The following is a 21,105-nucleotide window of genomic DNA, read 5'->3' on the forward strand; positions in this document are numbered from 1 at the left end:
TTAGCAAACAAAGACCTTTTAAAGTGGAAATGGATGACAAATAAAAGACATTAAACCCTCAGGCCACCGTCTGTGTGGTAATTGCTCTGTGTGCAATGTTAATAAGAAAATAGATAATTTGAGTATTCCAGGATTGAATACGATTTCAAATTAAAGAGTTTTACTAATTGTAAAAGTAAAGGAGTTATTTATGCTATCTGTTCTTGTAATAAAATGTACATTTGTAAAACGATCAGACAATTCAACAAGAGGGTAACTGAACACAGAAGTAGTGTTAATAGGAGAGTGGAGTCAAAACCATTAGTTGAACATTCAATCCTGGCACATCATAAATTTAATGATTACAAATTATGGGGTAGATTTTCAAAGGGGTATGCGCGTTCCCCCCGAAAACCTGCCCCAAACACCCGCTGCGTGCGCCGAGCCTATGATGCATAGGCTTCCGGCGCGTGCAAAGCCCCGGGATGTACGTAAGACCCAGGGCTTTCCTGGGGGGGCGTGTCGGGCTTTCCTGGGGGGGCGTGTCGGGGGCGTGTCGCGATCCGCGCGGCATTGATGGGCGTGTCGGGGGCGTGACGCAGCCGGCGCGTCATCTGGGGCGGAGCCACGGGTGTGGTTTCGGCCCGGGGCGTTCCGGGGGCGTGGCCGCGACCACTGGACCAACCCCCGGACCGGAACATGGTGCGCGGCAGCTGGCCCGGCGCGCGCAAAGTTACGCCTGCCTCAACAAAGGTAGGGGAGGGGTGTAGATAGGGCCGGGGGGTGGGTTAGGTAGAGGAAGGGAGGGGAAGGGGGGGATAGGCTGAAGGAAAGTCCCCTCCGAGGCCGCTCCGATTTCGGAGCGGCCTCGGAGGGGACTTTCATTGTAAGACATTTACTTTCATTGTAAGACATTTACTTGTCAATGTTATTGTTAGAATGTAAACCGAATTGATCAGTAATTCTGGAAAGTCGGTATATAAAAATGCTAAATAAATAATAAATAATAACATTAATAATCTTTTTATTTAATTTTAATAGCTATCAGATCAATATAACTCATTCTTAATAATTGGGTAAATACAATCTTATGTTTATTATACCGACCACTAACTGTGATTTCTTATTTTTTTAAATGACATAAGTTGACCACAAAGCTAAGGGGCAGATTTTAAAAGCCCTACGCGCATAAATCCAGGAGGATTTACGCGCATAGAGGTAGATTTTCAAAGGGTTACACGCGTACTGGGGTAGATTTTAAAAGAAGCGCGATCAGCCTACTTTTGCTTGCGCATCAGACTCAAGCAAAAGTACGCTGGATTTTAGTAGATACGCGCGGAGCCGCGCGTATCCACTAAAATCCTGGATCGGCGCGCGCAAGGCTATCGATTTTGTATAGCCTGCGCGCGCCGAGCCGCGCTGCCTCCCCCCGTTCCCTCCAAGGCCGCTCCGAAATCGGAGCGGCCTCGGAGGGAACTTTCCTTTGCCCTCCCCTCACCTTACCCTCCCTTCCCCTACCTAACCCACCCACCCGGCCCTGTCTACACCCCCCCCTTACCTTTGTCGGGGGATTTACGCCTCCCGGAGGGAGACGTAAATCCCCGCGCGCCAGCGGGCCTGCTGCGCGCCGGGCCGCGACCTGGGGGCGGGTACGGAGGGCGCGGCCACGCCCCCGGGCCGTAGCCACGCCCCGTACCCGCCCCCAAAACGCTGCCGACACGCCCCCGGAACGCCGCGCGCTCCAGCCCCGCCCCCCGACACGCCCCCCTCCGAGAACCCCGGGACTTACGCGAGTCCCGGGGCTCTGCGCGCGCCGGGAGGCCTATGTAAAATAGGCTTCCCGGCGCGCAGGGCCCTGCTCGCCTAAATCCGCCCGGTTTTGGGCGGATTTAGGCGAGCAGGGCTCTGAAAATCTACCCCAATATATGCATGTAACCTCCGAAAACCTACCCCTGCACGCGCCGAGCCTATTTTGCATAGGCTTGGAGGTGCGCGCAAGCCCCGGGACGCGCGTATGTCCCAGGGCTTCGAGAAAGGGGCGGTCTGGGGGCAGGGCCGGGGGCGTGGCCGAGTCCTCCGGCACAGTGGTCTGTGCTGGGGGATGGTGTACCAGCAGCTGGCCGGCGCGCGCAAGTTACGCCTGCCTTGGGCAGGCGTAACTTCGGAAACAAAGATAGGGGGGTGATTTAGTTAGGGCTGGGGGGTGGGTTAGATAGGGGAAGGGAGGGGATCGTGGGGGGGGACCAAAAAAAAGTTCCCTGCAAGGCCGCTCCGATTTTGGGAACGGGGAAAGCCATCGAGGCTCCCCTCGGGCCTAATTAAAATCAACTACGAACTTAAAAATATGCAAATATTTAATAGAATATAAAGATTATTTTTAAAAGGGAAGCTGGGAAAGCTGGTCTTGCGCAGCGAGTATAACTTGGGGAGAAGCAGCGAGAATAGAGGACAGGCAAAAGAGGGGAGGAGGGTTTCTGGAGAAGGCGGGAAGGGTGGCCAATAGGAAGGGAGGAGCAGTATTAGAGGGGCCAATAGAAGGGAAGAGTGGGATACAAAGGATGAACGTTTTCGGGTAACGGTACAGATAGGCGGGGAGAGGCAGGCGGCAAGTCTTGTTTCCCTCCCGCCCACCCTGTTTTTTGTTTGTGTGATTGTAAAGATTGTTCAATGTTGCAATGATTGTTATTTGTCACAGTGAAGCGGAAAAACCCGAGCCCAAGGGGGGTGGCAAAAGGAGGGGGGGGGGGGGAAAGGGGGGCAAGCCCCATGTAGCCAGGGGGTGGCCACTGCACGGGGGAACCGAAGAACTAAGGGGCTTGGTTCTCGGTAGCTAGCTTACTCTCGCTGGTATGAGGCGGAGTGAGCGAGAGGGGGGGAAGGTATTGTTACTTCACCATTAGGGAAACGGTGGTGAAGAAAGGGGAGGAAAGGGGAGGAGGGGGAGGGGGAAGTTTGGGGTGATATATATACTGTTTGTAAGGGCTCGGGTTTAGTTATAGCAATAAACTGCGGCCTATTTAATCCCATCTGTATTGTGTAGTGTATTGTTTTCAGCGGGGGGGGGGGGGGGGGGGGGGGGGGGGGAAAGGATCGAGCGGGTCTTCTATCCACAAGTTACATCTAATTATCAATTGTACAAGTGATCGTAATTTATAATCAGTTCACCAGTTCATGGGTTTACTATTTCAATAGGTTCCTATTTTTGCGCTACAAAAAGAATGTTGATAGATAATTATTATTTAATATAATCTGCAACCACACTTTTTGAACAATACATAGTGGGGCGGAGTTTAAAAGAGTTACGTGCGTAATATACGCGCGTAACCCTTTAAGATCTGCTCCTGCGCGCGCTGAGCCTATTTTACATAGGCCTGGCGACGCGCGCAAGGTAGATAGGGGAAGGGAGGGGAAGGTGGAGGGGCGGAAGGAAAGTTCCCTCCGAGGCCACTCCAAGGGAACAGGGAAAGCCATCGGGGCTCTCCTTGTGTGCGCCGCCCCCAGATTTTATAACATGCGCGCGGCTGCGCGTACATGTGATAAAATCGGGCGTAGATTTGTGCGTGCACAAATCTTTGCCCGCGCGTAATTCTTAAAATCCGGCCCAGTGTGCACAGATATTAAATTTACTATTCTATCAGCTTTCATCTTAATGCCATAGTCTCGTCATGTGTATGTAGATATATATGTGTTTTTTCTTTGCAAAATAATTTACATAATTTATATTATTTATTCATTTTTTATGTCCGCATCAATTTTATTATATTTGTTTTAGATGTAGTTTAATGTTTTTATATATATGTTATTACCTCCTTTGCTTTATATTATTTATGGGATATTATATGTTTTTTATATAAGCTTTTATGTGGTATTTAAATGTTCGTTTACACTTTAGAGCCCCTGAAGCAGCCCTGTTCAAGCAGGCGAAACTCCGCCAGAGTTGGGCAATTGCAACCTGTGTTTACCATAATAAAGAATTTTAAGGACTTTGGATCTATGTTTTTTTGTTTTTCCTCCCGGCTATTGTTAGAGACAAATGTGATGTACCATTGGTCTAACCTGATTTGGCACTTTTTATGTTCTTAAAATATTTGATTGTATTGCCCATTACTGATTTTTATTGTGCTCTCGATGTAACAGGTGCATAGAGTGAATTTCTCCTCATGCCTAGACAGAAACAATACATTAGGAACAAAGAAAAAAATACTTGTGTGACCAAACCTTCAGTTTGTCACTAGATAGCCCTAGGTCCCTTACCATCTGGACTAGTAACAGCTTGGAATTTTCCATTCTCTTTCAGTCTCTCCACTGAGCTGACTGTGATTGGATCTCCCTGGAGCATAGACAAAGCTAAAGGTACAGTGTGAATTCAGTTTTGAGTTGGGTTTTAAGGAGTAAAGAGTGCTTTTCTTTTCTTCCTGCTGGGTTGGGCCCACTAACCCAGTTTGGTGTTTGCGTTGTGTGTAGAGGAGATCCCTTCTCAGTTCACTCCCTGACTGAGAGGGTCTGCCTCCCTTTTGTAGAGGTTTTTGTAGATTTTGATCCAGTTTTTGATAAGCTTTCTTATTTTGGGGAACACTCTGTGCCTTGGGAAAGGAGCAACCCTTCCAATCCTGAGCTGGAGATCTGTGAGCACCCCACTCTACTCCGTAGAGGAAGCAAGATCAGTGATAGCACTACCCAGTATGAGATGCTTTGGATAGAGACTTTTGGATTTTTCTCCTTTTTTTGTTTGTGTGGAGGTTTTTTCCCACCCCGCTGCACAACCTGGTGAAGGAGATAAGAGAGCTGTGAGCTGAGAGGTCCATCAAGGTTACAACCTCAAGCCTTGGGAGACTCCCAAAGGGATCTGGACACAGGCTGTTAGTGTCAGACTGAACTTTGGCCTTAGGTAGGATCTTTTCGTGGTGTGAGACACCCCCCCCCCCCCCCACTAGGATTCTCTCTCTACTGGGCTATTGCACAGATGAGTAGGCAGTATCAAGCTTCCTCCCAGGAGATAGAAAGATGGATACCAGCACCCCAGCAGAGAAACCATGTAAATGGTTCAACTGTACAGTTTAAATTTGCTAAATGTTCGTGGGACAATGATTGACCTTTTGGAAATAATCAGAAAATATGATTTGAATACCCAGTCTGAGCCTAGCTTGTCTGTCCATGAGGAGAACACCTCCCCAGAAAGATTCCGTCACCATAGAACGGTCTCTCCATCACCTGGGCCACAGAGGATTTTCTCTTCCCGCATGAAAGAGCTCACTCCCTGGGAAGTTCAGGAAGGCGGGGAAGGATGGCAAGAGTAGCACCGACTTATAAATAATTTTATGGCCCGAGGGGGAATGAACAAAACCCCAGCAAACTTGCAAAACCTCTGGGAGACTCTAAGGAACAGATGAGTTCCATTCCCACTGCCACTCCTTATGACCTTGGGCAAGTCACTTCACCCTCCATTGCCTCTGGTACAAATTTAGGGCCTGATTTATGAAGGCTTTTCTCCCATTTTGGGTCTACGGAAAAAACGTTTAGTAAATGAGGCCCTTAGATTGCAAGTAAGCCCTCTCCAGATAGGGAAATACCTATAGTACCTGAATGTAAGCCACTTTGAAGTGACACGAAAGGCAGAATATACAAAATTATAAATATTGTTTGGAAATTATTTAGCCACTCCCATCACTAGAATGCTTATATACTGATTGACAGATACTTGTGATAGAGCTACCCAATACTGTACATCTTAGATTCCAATACGAGCAGCCGATCTTTAATGAAAGCAGGATGATATACCAATAATAAAAATTACATCACCTTTCACACAAAGCTTTTGGGGACTACTCTCTTCCCCAGGGTAACAGGCTCCTCATTGCCAATTAACTGTTAAAGGCCTCCTTCAGTACCCAATCTATGCTAGCAAGGAATGCACATTTATGACATATATGCACCCCATTAACCATGATACCTGAATATTGGTCCCCTGCACCACAGTATGTTGTATGCATGATATGCCAACTATATCTAGTACAGTATTGAACACTGCAGCTATGCTGCATCAAAAGTTGCTGATGCTGCTCAAATAAGACAAAGAAGAAATCTAGTAGAGTGCTTTTATTAATCGAGACAAACACACAAGAAATATGGGAAGCAACTCTTACTTTTATCATATTGTGAGCTTTTAGTGCTATTAGAAACTTTTAAGGGAATGTACTGGAGATCTGCTAATTTTGCTGTAGTCTTAAAACAAATTCTCAGAAGCTGAAATTGTGAGACATAACAGCATAACACTAGACCTACCAACTTTTTCACATTTTAAAGATGCACGTTTTTAACAATTATATGGCAATAAAATATAATGTTCACATTTATGAGGAGGAAAGTGACTACTCGTTGAAAAATTAGCTCCCCTTAGGCCTATCTCCCTGGAGTCAGTGTGCAATAGAAAAAAGGGAGATGAAGGAATTAAAGAGACGGAGACACAAGTGGCGACAAGAAAGAATGAGGTGTAAGAGCTACAATAAAAAATGGTGCAAGAGACAAATGGAGAGGTAAGCGAAAGATGGGTGAGAACAAGAGAGAGGATGAAATGACAATGATCTCACTTATGAAGGACTCTGCACTTTGAAAGCTAAGCTGTTTCAGTCCCTTGAGACGGCGGGGAAGTGAGGTTGTCAACAATTATGTCATAGGTGTCAGGGTGAACCATGCCTGCTTTTGCCTGTCCTTGTGCTTGCGATTTCCCTAAGAAAGCAGCACTTCATATCCATGAACACACCAGGGGATACATTCTGTCCTGTTTCCTAAGACTTGGAATGAGATAACGCTCCCCCCCCCAAAACTTTTCACTCCAGAAACCTCAGCGCACGCGCAGCGCGAAGCCCCACGCCGGCCAGCGGTCACGTGACCCCGCCCGCCTGCAGCTACCCGAACTCGACCCGGCGCATTGCGCTTGTGCATGCGGCTTCTCCTTACGCCGTCCGACGCTGAAAAGTCTCGCGGTGTTATGTTAATTAGGCGTCTGCGCGCTCGCGTACCGCGGCCAAGGCGGCGGCGGGTAGGGAGAAGCGAGTGGGCGAGTCGCTCCGTGGCCCCGGTGCTCTGTGGGATACTGGCTGTACAGGGTATATCCTCCCTCCCTGGGATAAGAGGCAGGCAGGAGGGGGATGAAGATGGCGGATGCCAAGCAGAAGCGGAACGAGCAGCTGAAGCGATGGATCGGCTCCGAGACGGACCTGGAGCCTCCCATCGTCAAGCGGAAGAAGACCAAGGTGAAGTTCGACGACGGCGCCGTCTTCCTGGCCGCCTGTTCCAGCGGCGACACCGAGGAGGTCCACAAGCTGCTGGACCGCGGCGCCGACATCAACTACGCGAATGTGGACGGGCTCACCGCCTTGCATCAGGTTCGTGTGCACGCCGCCTCTCTGTGCGTCCCGCGGAGAGGTTCGTCGCGCCCCCTTCTCTGCTCGCCGCCTCTCTGTGCGTCCCGCGGAGAGGTTCGTCGCGCCCCCTTCTCTGCTCGCCGCGGAGGCCGCGAGGTGTGTCGGGGAGGGGGGAGCGCCTGCGCCCCTGCCCGCAGGCCTCCGACTGCCGGGGGTGAGGCTGCAGCGCTCGCCTGACCCGGGTGGGTGACTGACTGTTGCCATTCGTGTCTCCTCCTGTGTGCGGTCGCGGACGAGAGCGCCGGTGACACAGACGGCTTGGAGGGTCGCGGCCTGACTTCTCTTATTAGTTGGAGGCACAGGTGAGCTCCCGGAAAGGTTCTCGGGGGAGGGAGACTGCCTCCGCGTCCCCCCCCCCCCCGCCCGTGCACGGAGGAGGGGAGGGGTTGTTGCTGCTTTCCCCTCCTCTTCTCTTCCCCCTCCTCAGCGCGAGCGAGCTGGGGCCTTCCGTTCCTTTCGCCGCCGGTGCATGCACTTAGCCGCACCCCAGGAAAGCGGCTCCTGTCAGGTTGGGTTTGCCGCTGGCTGCGGTTCTTGCAGAATGGATGCGTTGGGCATGTTTTTCCTGCCGGCGGGCCGGGAAGCCCAGTGTTACCCAAATAAGGAAAGGGCGATCTGGGGTCAGCGGCGGTAAGAGCGAGTGCCGCGTCTGGAGCCCGAGGCGGCCGGCGCGCGCTCTGCTTCCTCCCGTTCCGATGATGCCGGAGCGGGCGCTGTCACTCCTCTCTCTTTCACTGAACCGGCTGACTATTTACCGGGAGAGCCAGAAAAGCGTGTAACTTGGCTGTCTTTTTTTGCCGCTGTTTGCTTTTGACCTCGTTGTTCCCTTCGTTACCCCCCCCGCCTCTCGCCTTTCGCCTTTTTTGGTGCAAGGCTGTTTCCTGTTTTGAGGGAAAGCTGTCATTTGAACCTGTAATTCATTTTGTGGTATTGATTGTGTAGTCTCTGTTTTGCTACTATCAACACCAAGCCATGTGCCAACGTTTCTTGTAGGCTAAGGTAAACGGAGCAGGCATGCTAAACTGGAACAGTAGCCAAAGATTTAAAGGTTAGCTTGTTAAAGTATATTATCCTGGAGTTTTCAGATTATTTCTCGAGACAGTATGGCATTGTTTTCTTTCAGGTGGGGCATTTAAAATCTTTGTTCTGTTAATTTTTTAAACTTTTTTTTTTTTAGCATTTTTCATCATTTTAATTATTCAACTTGAAAACACTTTTAAAACATCCTGTAAATCTGAGTACCAGAATGCAAGTATCCCTACTAACCTCCTATCAAAGATGTCTACCTCTCTTTCCTATAAATCACTTAAGTAAAAAATTTGTACTAGTCTTCTGTGGCTCAGGCATTCACCCACTCTGTTCTTAGTTACCTCTTGTATGAGCCCATTCAGCCTCCCACATAACTGCTCAAAGTTGGCAGAGCAACATAACTACCTTCTGTGAATGCATTTCTGTTCCAGAACAATCCACTTGATATGTGCAAAACAGAAAGCTACATCATCTCTTCTATTTTTTTCTCTAGATTACATTGGCAATTCTGTAATGCCAGTCAGTGCCAATGCAAAATTATAATCTTGCTTGGTTTACATAGCTTTTTAGACTTGAACCTTGCATCCTTTGCCTCTACTTGCCTTCTGGTGTATGTAGTTCATTCTATTCATTGGTGATTTTTATATCACTAAATCACTTATTTCATTGTATGCTTATGAAGTCTCTTTAAATGTCACGTCTGCTCAACCTCATTTAAGACAGTTTCTGTAACTTGATGTGCCCAACAGTAAATTAGTTATTAAAGTTAGGTTTTTGGGGTTTGTTTTTTTTGTAGCTTGATGGGCCCTTTTTTCTGTATAGCATCTGTACAGACCTTTCAGGTATTATATACTGCCTCTTGGTCTCCTCCCCAAATTTATATGGAAAGCGCTAGAGCTTCTCCAGCCGGTATATTAACATTGACAGTAACAACCTGCTCTGACCTGACTCAGTTTATGGGCAGCCTGCATTGCTTATTTAGACATTTTTATATACTGTTGGTCCATGTACAGGTCACAAGTGACATTCATAATTAACACAATTAATGGACAAATATGGTTTCAGGGGTATGCAAAGGTGGGCATTTATTTAACAAATCTCTCAAATCCTATTTTCTAGTTCATATTAAAACTGAACTAGAACAAAAGGCATAGAGTTCAGTTAATGAAATGTTTAGAGATGAAAGGGTGAAGGCATCTGCTTTACGCACAGTTCTGCTGTTTTCCTTATCCTGGCACACTAGAGACCATCCTAGAGGGAACACTCCTTCTTTCCAAGGTAAACATTTCTAGCTGTTCTAGTCTTTCCTCATATGGTAAATGTTCCAGTCTCTTAATTAGGGTGCTTTATTTTTTAGCTCAAACAGATTCCTTCAAGAGACCAAAACTGAATGTAGACTGTACACCGTATGTGGTCTTATCAAGGCTTTATATGGTTGGAGAAGTGATATGATCTCTGGATGTATTTTCTCTTATGCAGAGTTGAGTGAGGTGTTTTACTATAAGTTGACTTAGTATTTTTAAAATGTTTTTCGCAGAGACATGTTTTTCACTACAGCAAACTTTTTTTTTTTTTTAACATCCATTTGTATGTAGTTTCTTGGTTATAATCTTAGTGTTTTTAGTCTGTTTTCCTAGTTCTCTCAACACTTGCTCAAAATTGCCTTTTATGAAGATCAGTATATCAGAAGAGCTCTCAATCTTTCTTCTCCTGTTAATTGTAAAAGTGATCATGGTATTGCTCTTGCACAGGTGCTTCTCCACCTGCATGTTGGACACAAGTTTCATCTTAACATTATAAAATGCGATATTGTGCTGCTTCCTTTTAAGTTAAACCAGATGATTCAAAATGAGCATCTTTTGTGTGGTCAGTCAGTAGCACAAGTTACCATTAAAACTTGTAGCATTCATTTTGTAAAATTCAACTGAGGTAAAAGATATATATTCTCAGAAAAATGCCAGAACTGCCAACTAGTTGCTTTTGCTCCATCTCCTTGTAGTTGGTTTACTACATCCTCCATTATAATCCCACCTACCCCAGTGCCAGCTTTCTTTTTATAGTCTCCATGGGGCAAAATATCAATTGACATCTCTACCCTTTTTAATTCTGAAAAATTTCAAGGAATTCAGGGCCCCCTTAGATTTACATTACTTGTCCCTATTCTTTTTCTTCCCTTATACAACTTCTTCCCAATTCAAACCACCTCCTCACCTATATTTTTTTTCCCCCCACACAGACCTTCCCTGCTTTGTCCACTATACCCTGGAGCTTCAGAATTGTTCCTCAACTACCCATACTCTTGGGGGAGGGGGGTGGTGGTATGTGGGTGTCCCGTGTCCCGTCCCCTCCCCTTGTTTTTGTGTCTCATCTATCTTGACTAGATTGTAAGCTGCAAGGATCAGGAGTTGGCTAACTTGCAATATTGCCTTCCACACGGAGTTGGTAGATAAGAGCAGTTTTTAAGAATGAAACTGCTTTTTTATTTAGGAGCCTTTTACTAAAAAAAAAAAAATCTGTATTTCGATTGATTAAAAATAACCAGTAAAACGTATACAACTTAGTTAAACTGAAAATTGCAAAACAAAAAAACCAACAAGCAACTGAATCCATAAACAGAACTGTGGAACGGGCTCATGGGAAGAGGTTGAAAGAGAATGGCATCAAGAGTAATCTAAGGAAACTTTTTCTTAACAGAAATGGTGATGGGTACATGGAATAACTTTTTTTTTTTTTTTTTACTGGAGGTGCGGACAAGAGTATCTGAATTCAGGATAGGTTGGTACAAGGCATCTGAAAGAGTGGTAGGGATTGTGTGGATGGGCAGACTAGATAGGCCATACAAGGTTTTGTTTTTTTTCTCCCTAACATCATGTTTCTATTTTTTCTAAGTAAAAGCCTGCACAAGTCTTGACTGCCTTCCTAAAATCAATATAAATTCTGTAGAAGCAATCAGCAAACTCCATTTTATGCATATTTTTTCCTTGAACTCAAAAGTATTGTAACTTCATCAAAACCAAGATTGATTTGTAAATTGGATGTCTGTATTACATACTATTTAACTGGGTCAGTAATTTAGATATTTGTAAAATGAAGAATAAATATTGCCAATTTTATATTTATACAGAAGTAATATACTTATCTTCACCCCCCCATAAATATTAAACATTGAGTGATTTACATACTGTTGCTTTTTTTCCTCACTGACACTAATTTGGTAGGTATTTCAGAACATGTTCTGAAGGCACATATATGCTTTTTGGCGAGTGCATATTGTCACGATCACGCCCCTCCGCTCAGCACTCTGTGTGGGCTTTGCTGGACCTCAGGACTCCCTCTCCGCTCATATACCACTGTCTGTCCACTCGTACAGCTCTTGCACACCGCTGCTATGGACTCCTCCAAGTCTCTAGTCAGAGTGCCAGGCCTAGTCCTGGCACTCCCAAACAGTACACAGAAAAAGGTCTTTATCACAAAAGGGTTTAATGTGATCCTGTAGCCTCACCGGCTGCAGTCCTGTAATAATGCCTGGTTGTCTTTACAAGCCCCAAGCCTAACAGCTTAGGTTCTCCTTAACAAGCCCAGAGTTAAACAGCTTTTAAAACCACAATTCCCTTCCAACCTTTCTCATACATCAATTTACCAACACAGGATTTACCATCCCCCAACCTCATGGTTATTCCACCTCCATAGAGGAACAGCTGTAGCTTTCCTCTCCCCAGCTTACATCCATCTCCTCCTCCTCTGACTCTGAGGAGCCGGGCTTTTGTGGCCAGCTCCACCACGGTGGCATGCCCTCTTCCTCAGCTTCCATGGGTTCTGCTGAGTCATAGGGATCAGTCCCTATTTTCTCCACCTGTTCCTGCTCACCCTCCAGCCAGGGGTCAGGTGCCGGTTCAGGGAACCTGGGAAGTGTAGTCTTTGATGCTTTCCTCAGCGCTCTCCGGTGGATAGGTTTGGTACTGCCCGCTTCTGCTTTTCTCTATCCAGGCTGTTTCTGCCCCTGGCCAGGTCGTACTGCATCACAATATTCTACTTCAATGGGGGATGGTAGCAAGAACTTCTAATACTGTAAGGAAGGAGTACCCCAGACTATGGCCCATGAGGCACATCTGGCCTGCATATACATTTTCAGGCTCCTACAGCTAGAAGAGGAGCAGGTTTAAAGGTGCCATGGGAGTGTGTTCAGTTGCTGCCCTCATAAGTGTAAAAATTGCCAGCAGTATTTCTTTTGTTGCGGATCTTGCGTTACATGAGACCAGATAAAGTATGATCTGCGATTCTCCACATGCTCAGTGAGTGGAAGTAGCCCTGGTGCCACAAAATACAGAAATGCCGGTGGGGGTTCCCAATCCCCACCAGCAGAAGAGAATGACACTTGGGTAAGAGGGCAGGGATGAGAAGAGAGGCATGCAGTGTGAGCAAAGGGAAGGACGATGGCTGAGGGAGTTCAGGCAGAAGGGAGAGGTGTCAATGAGGACTGGGAGGGAGGTAAAGGGAAAAGTTGAGAGAGGGGAGTAATGTAGAATAGTCTCTTGGTGGGGGGAGGGGTGAACGGAAGTATGTGCCGCAAACACCTCACCCCCTCCACTGGTGCAATGCCCACTTCTCCATGAGGAAGTAGGGAGGCAGGTGGTAGGTTCCTGGGGATGTGTTGGGTTGCTAAATTCCTGGAACTGTTTTTACTGACTTTACTGACATCCTATTGGCCACACTTCTTGGGAACCCTGTCTCCTGCCTTTCCCAGCATTATGAATTGGCAAAAGGGGCAGACTCCCCTGTCCTGATCCTCTGTGATTTTTAAAAGTTGCATATGTATTGTCCTAGAAAGAAGGGAATCATTTTTAATCAGGTTGTTTTACTTCCCTGGCATATTAACTTGGGGGTTTCAAAAGCTGTAGATGTGTGGTTTTTTTTTTTTCTTTTCACTTGGGTAAGAATAGTTAACATGCCTAAATTGGCCGTATTCAACTTTTTAGCTGCCAGCAAGTATTCATGCACTTTTGGCCATATACAAAAGAGGCAGTCCAGTAGACTTTTTGGAGGCATAGTTGGAAGATATGTACATGTGTGGCAGGCATGCTGGTAATGTGCTTGCTCTTCTTTAATTTGTGGATTGTGTTTTCCTTCAGTTAAAGCAATGTGCAACAGTATTTTAAAACTTTTATATACCACCATTCTGATATTCAATCATGACTGTTTACACAATTTACAACATAAGTAAAAAAAAATACAGGAAATTATAATAAAATATCCTAAACTTAATTTTAATTTACAATTAATCTAATAATCATAAGTCTAAAAGGAAAAAAATGCCTTCATATTTTGCCATACATAGTAGTACAAATCGGTCAGTAATACAAATCAGACAAATAAAACATACCAAAGCTTTAAACAGTAAAACAACTCTGGCATGGTGAAGGATGGCTAGGGTAATGTGGGCTGGATAGTATGTGCAGGCAGCCAGTTAGAAGCCCTATTGATCATGTACTCTTCTTTTTTTAGTGTATGCTGACTCTGCATAGGACTGAACTTTGAGGTGAGATTATACTGTGGTGGTGAATATCTTTATTTGCACTCTTGAAGGGAGGAGGATGTAAACTGAAGTGGGTGGGGGGGAGAGAATATGTACAAAGCTGACTGGGAGTCACCACCCAGGAAAAGGACCTTCAAATCCTTGTGGACAATAAGTTGAAATCATCAGGCGGCAGTCAAAAGAAAAAGCAAATAGAACGTTAGGAATGGAGAATAAAATGGGAAAGTGTCATGTTGCTTCTGTTTCGAGCCATGGTGCAGGTGCACCTCAAGTGATGTGTACAGTTCTGCTTGCCCCATCTCAAAGAAAACAGTGGCACAAGAAAAGGTGCCGCAGATACATGGAGGACCTTACTACTTATGAAATTTGGGGGTCCATTGTGAGATTTTTGGTCAAGTTGAACCAACTCCTTTAGGGTATATGATGGTATCTCCTAGTGATGGAAGCAATCTTAGGGATGACCTTGGCAGCTGAGCTGGAGGAGTTCCAGTTTTAGATGGGTTTAGACTGATTTTTGTGTTGACTAAATGATTGTGCTACTTCTGTAAGACAGCTGTTGAGCTTGGTAATGGATAAAGTTTGCAGATGACACAATTTTATTCCAAATTGTTAAATCATAAGCGTATTTTGAGAAATTGCAGAAGGATCTTGGGAGATTGGGCATTCAAATGACAGCTGAAATTTAATGTGGACAAGTGCAATGTGGTGCTCATGGGGAAAAAAATAATTCAAATTGTAGTTACGGGATCTTGGGTTCTGTATGAAGTCCCCACCCGTGAAAGGGTCATGGGTAAAACATTTTAAATTCTTGGTTCACTGTGTGCAGTGGTCAAAAAAGCAAGTGGAATGCTAAGAATTATTAGGAAAGGAATGGAGAATATCATATCTCTGTACTGCTTCATGATGTGATCACACCTAGAATACTGTGTGCAATTCTGGACTCAACATTTAATTAAAAAATGTTATATCCAGTTTGATCACAAATTCTTAGTTGCTAACAATACATAATTTTATTTAATTTTTGTTATGGTTTTAACACTAAAGACCACAGTTGAGAGACAGAGATCTTGGGTCCTAAGTCAGTATAGAATTAGGATGGAAAACGGTGGCTAGGAACTGCTTTACCATACAGCCAGAAACTTTGTGTAGCCAACACAGGTGGTTGCTTCACGTAAAGCAATATTTTTGACCAGATAATACTGAGACTTCTAGTACCATAGTCATAAATAAGCTTTAATTGCTTCCTATACAGAGCTAGAGAAGATTCATAAAAGATATACTGGAACTAGAAAAGGTACAGAATGATGACGGGATGGAAAGACTAAGGAGGTTGGTGCTTTTCAGCATGGGGGAAGAGACTGCTCGGGGGGAGATGCGACAGTGTGTGGAATAGAAAAGATAAATGCAAAGTGCTTGGTTTTTGTTCTTTCAAAAAAAAAAAAAAAAAGTTACTAAGCACAATTAAAACCAGAGACTTTTTGTTTTTCATTCTATGCACAATTACTGGTAAACTCTCTGGAATTCCTTGCTGGAGCTGTGGCAGAGGCAGTTAACATATTTAGACAAGTTCCTGGAGGAGAAGTCCATAAAGACTTGGGTAAAGTCTTTGCTTTTCCTTGGGCATATGGAATCTATATACTTACTTATTTGGGATTCTGCCAGTACTTGTGACCTGGATTGGCCACTGTTGGAAATAGGTAGGATACTATGTTTGGATCGTTTGGTCTGACCCAATATGACAATGAAGCTTCTTGGAACTGAGCTCTCATAGCCTGCAATGTTAGAAGTTTGGAGGAATTTCACAAGATAGTAAATTTAGGTAAGCAATGCGATGTGCATTGTATTTTGAAAGATAATGGTATGTCAGTGTGAATCTTGTGATTAGGATAAACCTAACTGATGAGTCAGAAAAAAGTTTATTGCTCAATTCATGTAGCAAGTAAGTTCCAGTATACTTGAAATATACTGGGTGGGTATTCACATTCTTTTAAAATATATACACTATTCAAACTTAAGGAACTTTGCACAAATTCAGGAGTTGGCATGACTCCCCTATGAAGCTAGGACACACAAGTTAGGGCTTTCATCTTGGGAAAACACAACATGAGTAGAATGAAACTGGTAAATTAAAGGACAGTTTCCCTTTTCTAAAAATACTAGAACAAGGATGTTTCATGAAACAACCAGCATGTTTAAAACATTGTAGAAAGCACTTTTTCATTCTGTGCACAATGGAGTTTTTTTTTTTTTTTTATATATATAAAGAAAACCACCTATTTTCTGTGAGGGCAAGCAGAATGTTAGTCCTGACACATGGGTGACATCAGAAGGTTCCCGGCACGGAACTTTGATCTCAAAGAATCTAGAGATGCCCCTGATATTTAGACTGCGCTTGCAGTTTGTGTCCTCTCCTTGCTCTGTTTCTGTACCTTTTGTCCAGTTGTGGTGGGCCACCCCTCGTGGCTAGTACCCTGAGCAGCTTCCTGACATACTGGGTCACTTTATGTAAGGCTTATACCTGCATGAAAATCGGCAGTGTTGGGAGTGGGCCTAGAAGGCAGTCCTAATGTTCGTCGTTAGTGTGGTGTGGCTCCAGATGCAAGGGCACATTACAGGCTGTTCAGGGGTCCTTACTGAAGTGGAAGGTAGTCAGCTGCCACCCAAGCCTCCAGACTCTGATCCTTCTCTTCCCAATTGGCCTAAGCCAATCTGTTTATAAGTAGCTCTCCTAGTTCTGACAGCTGTCTCTATCCACTCTCCTTTAAGCCTGCTGTTTCTGTTCATTGAAACAGGTGAACCTGCCCTTGGTGTCTGGAACTTTTATCTTTCACAGTCAGGATTCACCTGGGGTAAGTTCTAGTTACAAAGCAACACAAAAAAGGAAGCACCCCAAATCACTTTCCTCTTCCTCCTGTTTCTCAAGTTTATTTGTATTTTCCTCATTTGTACTTTCCAGGAGCAACTCAGATGAAATTCATAATTTTTTTTTCTTCATAATCAAACATCTAGTTAACACTTACTCAGTTCCCTCCTACCTCTTCTCTATCACTTTTCTAAACACATGAAGACTTTCACTGTTTTGAATTGGAAGGTAGCATCAAGTAATTGCTCTTAAGTTTCCTTAATATGTTTTTAAGTTACTCATCAGAAATGATTCATTGGCTCTTAACTAAGAGGCAGAGTATGCTACATTAGACAAAAATACAGAAGGCAAATTCAGCTGGCCACTCCTACTTCCCCTCTTCAATTAAGACAGTATTGACTTTCTAGAAAAGAAACAAAATTAAAAAAAACCAAACACATCCCCCTTGAATCAGGTAGCCAGCTCTGAATTACAATCGTCTCACGCTAGCAGCAGAATTTCAGAAAATAACAAAATGGAGCAACACTTCAGCCCCAGATATCTTCCCTTCTTCCTGCCTAGCGATGTTTCACAGGGGCTTATACCTACTGAAACCTTTCTGGTCTACACTTAATTTTCTGAGGCCCCCCCCCCCCCCCCCCCCCCCCCCAAGAACTAATGGGTTATTACCCCTCACTGCTTTTCAGAAGAAAGACTTTACAGCTGCTTTAGCACTGAGGCTTCTTCCATGGCTGTGCTAGGCGAGGCTATTCTGCTGCTTCTATTCCTCCAGCTCCCTCGACTACCTCCATGGCTAGTTGTTCCCAGCTGCTTCCTGTCTTCCTTCCCTTTATACAGGGATGCCTATTCTCCAATGCCCCTTTTCCTTCCAGGGGCTGACTTCTAAGGCTTCTGAGGGATGTAGTTTCAAAAAGGAAAAGCCTTTGGGTTTTTTACTTCCCATGCAGGGACTCTCAACTGGGTAAATCACCATACTGGTGCTGGCAGTCAGGACTGGTCTAGTGCAGTCTGTGGGTGATCCGTGTAGGCTGCTGAGCCTGGGGAGGTGCCAGAGTTCTACCAGGGCAGGAGTTCCATGTCGTTTCACCAATCAATCAGTGTCGATGGAGGAAGACAGTGAAGAGATCGAGGACCATATGTTGAGGGGGGGGGGGGGGGAGTTTATTCTCCCCACACTCAAAGGAACTAGTCTTAGGACAGGAGTCCTGGGTGACATAGCCTCTCCTGCTTGACGGTGATGACAGTATAGTCTCCCTGGGAGAGAGGGCGAACAGGAACCTGTGCAAGCAGCTTGCTGTCACACCTTCGGTGCCATGCCCAGTAATGGTTGCCCGTGCACATCTGTGACCAGCACACAGTTGATCTGATGCTGGGGTTGCCATCTACTCAGGGCACCTGGTTCACCAAGACATCAAAATGGTCTGGTGCCATTGGGGCTTTTTGTAGTGTCCTGATGGGGCTCTGAGGAGCACCGTGCTGATCTGTAACAGGCTACAGCTACTGTGCACCATGGATGCTGATGATCTTGGGGGCTCTGCGCCATTGGGGTCGGCCTAGTGGGGCTATCGTCAGCCAGAGCTGCTGATGAGAGATGTCATTGAGCTCGCCACATTGACATCCTTGAACAAATAGATTAGTCGAGAGATGGTTAGTCAATGGCACTGGCAGTCATCTGTTCCTTTGGGCATGAATGTGCTATGTGGGGACTGCAGATCCTCTGCCTGCAGGCACCTCTAGCATCCTTGGTACTGCCGATCCATTGATGCCTTTCTGCACCGGGTGCTCTATTGGGTACCATCAGGTTGTTGAGGTCCGGTGGTGCTAGAGATGGCACTATATACAGTCAATCTGATCCTAATTCGGTCAAGTGCTGTCAGTGCCCTTGATATATCTTTTTAAGTGGTACGTGTGATAGCATTATGGCACCAGTGGATGTCCTGTGCCGTGGGACACAACTGCAGGGCTCCACGGGCACAGTCAGTCGCCATGGACTTCACTTCTGTCGTTCCTTGAGGGAAAACAAGGTGAGCCATGTCAGATGCAGTTGCAAGGGCTATATCCAGCCTCTTGGAGTGTTCCCAGAGGGTGATGTCATGAAACACCACCCACCACCATGCCCTGTCCAGTGTACCTGGGGACATTGTTGTTGCACTGTTCCTGTTCACTCCACTGTGAGATACTGTGACGGTGATGCACAACATTCAGTCAGGAACAGCAAGATGTCTACTCAGTGTGCCTCAGGTGAAGTCTGGCAACATTCTCCTGGTCTGTGCAGTTTCTGCCAGGGTTCGCCATAGTCATGTTATGGTCTCTGCCTCCTAGTCAGTTCTACACCGCGAAGTGCTCGGAAGCACTGGTGGAGAAGGCATAGTCATACAGTTTGCTTTTTGGGCAGCGCGTAGCCACCTACTTCAACAAGTGGATACCACTGTGTGAGTACTGGTTAGCGTATGTTGTTTTTTTTTTTCTTTCCCCAGTTGCCCTCTGCTGTGTTGGGAGAGGGTGTAACTCGTGGGAAGCACAACCGGTTGTGAGCCATAGCCAAAGGACTGATCTGGGATTGTGTTCCTGATCGAACTGTAAGGGGAATGGACACTGGGAGGGTAGTATCAGGAGTCCCTCCTCCCTCAGAAAAAGGTCTCTTGACCCCTCCCGTGCCACAAACTCCCTTTTGTGGTGAAGCCCTAGAGGTTCCGTCCCTGGCATGTTTATCATTGCGCCGGAGTTTTGATTCTTGAATCAGCACATCTTTGGGAGGCCAGGGGTGGGGAACAATAGATGCAGTCGTTGGACCATTTTTTGCTGGGGCTCCTCTGATTACTGTGACCCACCCTTCTGAGGGTCATTGCCAGTGATAGGTTGCCTTTGAGCCTCACTGATCAGTGACTGTACCTCCATTCTCCTCAGGAGAAAGGGAATTGGGAGGTTCTGATTCCCATTGCTCCTCTCCCTTCAAGGAGGGGAGATTCGACTGGGTTCCAGGGCAACCCTTATGGATTCACCTGGGATGCCCGATTGTCCACCCTTATAAGGGGTGTCCCTCGTTCTCCGTTCCCAGTGAAGGGATGTCACTGCTCCTTCTGGTGGTTGCTCCCTGTTCCTCACACGTTCTAAGAGCCTGTCGAGTTATAGCATTCTCCTTAGGTCGTTCTACAGCACAGCAGATCTCGGTCGCAAGGGAGCTTCTCCAGAGTATCTCCCAGGTGAACTTTAAGGGTTTCTCCCATCCAGGAGTTAACTTGATTCCTGCTGAGCTCAATAGACTGTTATGGTCAGTCATTCTTGCTTGTGGGACCCTGCCTCATTGAGGAGGTTTGTAGTCCATCTAATTGGCAAATATGCCTTTCACCCTCTCACCATATTTATGGCCAAGGGAGTAGGAGGACAAGGGACCCCTGCGACAGAGGTGCTGCTTTTGATTGCTGTGGCTTGCAAGCTATACATTATATAGCTGTATTGTCAATGTTAAATTCTTGTTGATACAGCCAGGTTTTTAAATCTTTCTTCTTTTTAAGGCCTTGGTGTCTGCATTATCAACCGTTCTGGTAAGCTGTTCCGTAATATAGGGCAGGCGATGGAAAAAGCCAATTTTCTCGCTTCTCTAATGTGAGCATGGTATTCAGGAACTTATGAATTAACATTAGCACTCTATACTGTACTTTTTGCTGGACTTGGTAGCCAGTGTAAAGCAGCAAAGACCGGGTAATATGTTCATAAGAAGTCTGGCTGTGGAGATCTGCAAAGGTTGAAGCGAAGGAAGTTGTCGCAGGTAGCCGGGCAGTAAAGTCTTGCAATCATCCATGCCTGCAAAGATCAGCACTCGGAACATTGTTCTAAAATCCTCCCCAGTTAAGAGAGGTTTCATGTGCTTTAGCATGCATAATTTCATGTATCCTAAAGGAATCACATTCTTGATATTCCTCATATAAAGACTGATGTCTAAAATTATTCCCAGGCAGATGTGAATAATTGGTACAGATCAGAGATGACAAACAGGCAAGATTTTTCAGGATATTTACATGCACTGCCTCCATTGTATCTGCAAATCTCTCATGGATATTCTGAAAACCATGCCTGTTTGGCAAACTCCAGTCTGAGTGCCACACTGGTATCGAATATTCACCAGATTCAAATTTTGTCCATAGGTGTTCCTTTGGTTGGGGATAGCATGATCATTTCTGTGTTTTGTGAAATTTAATGCTAAACTGTTATGATGCATCCATTTGTTAATTGCTCCTAAAAAGGTTTCCAGGTAATTTAGTTTCAGCTAAAGATCT

At 45.5% G+C, this 21,105-nt stretch overlaps 1 protein-coding gene across 5 annotated transcripts in view; it reads left to right on the top strand.

The window, feature by feature from the left end:
* The first annotated feature begins 6,898 nt into the window (after positions 1 to 6,898).
* Positions 6,899 to 21,105, top strand: part of PPP1R12A (protein phosphatase 1 regulatory subunit 12A) — a 306,305-nt gene continuing 292,098 nt past the window's right edge. The window contains exon 1 of one of the 5 annotated variants that reach the window (XM_029597125.1): positions 6,899 to 7,364. In XM_029597125.1, the coding sequence (XP_029452985.1) occupies positions 7,128 to 7,364 (237 nt within the window). In that variant the 5' untranslated portion in view covers positions 6,899 to 7,127. The remainder of the gene's footprint in view (positions 7,365 to 21,105) is intronic. The other 4 variants (XM_029597123.1, XM_029597121.1, XM_029597122.1 and 1 more) reach the window with 4 other exon arrangements.

Source organism: Rhinatrema bivittatum, chromosome 4 (genome assembly GCF_901001135.1).
Source record: "Rhinatrema bivittatum chromosome 4, aRhiBiv1.1, whole genome shotgun sequence".
Taxonomy (NCBI): Eukaryota; Metazoa; Chordata; class Amphibia; order Gymnophiona; family Rhinatrematidae; genus Rhinatrema; species Rhinatrema bivittatum.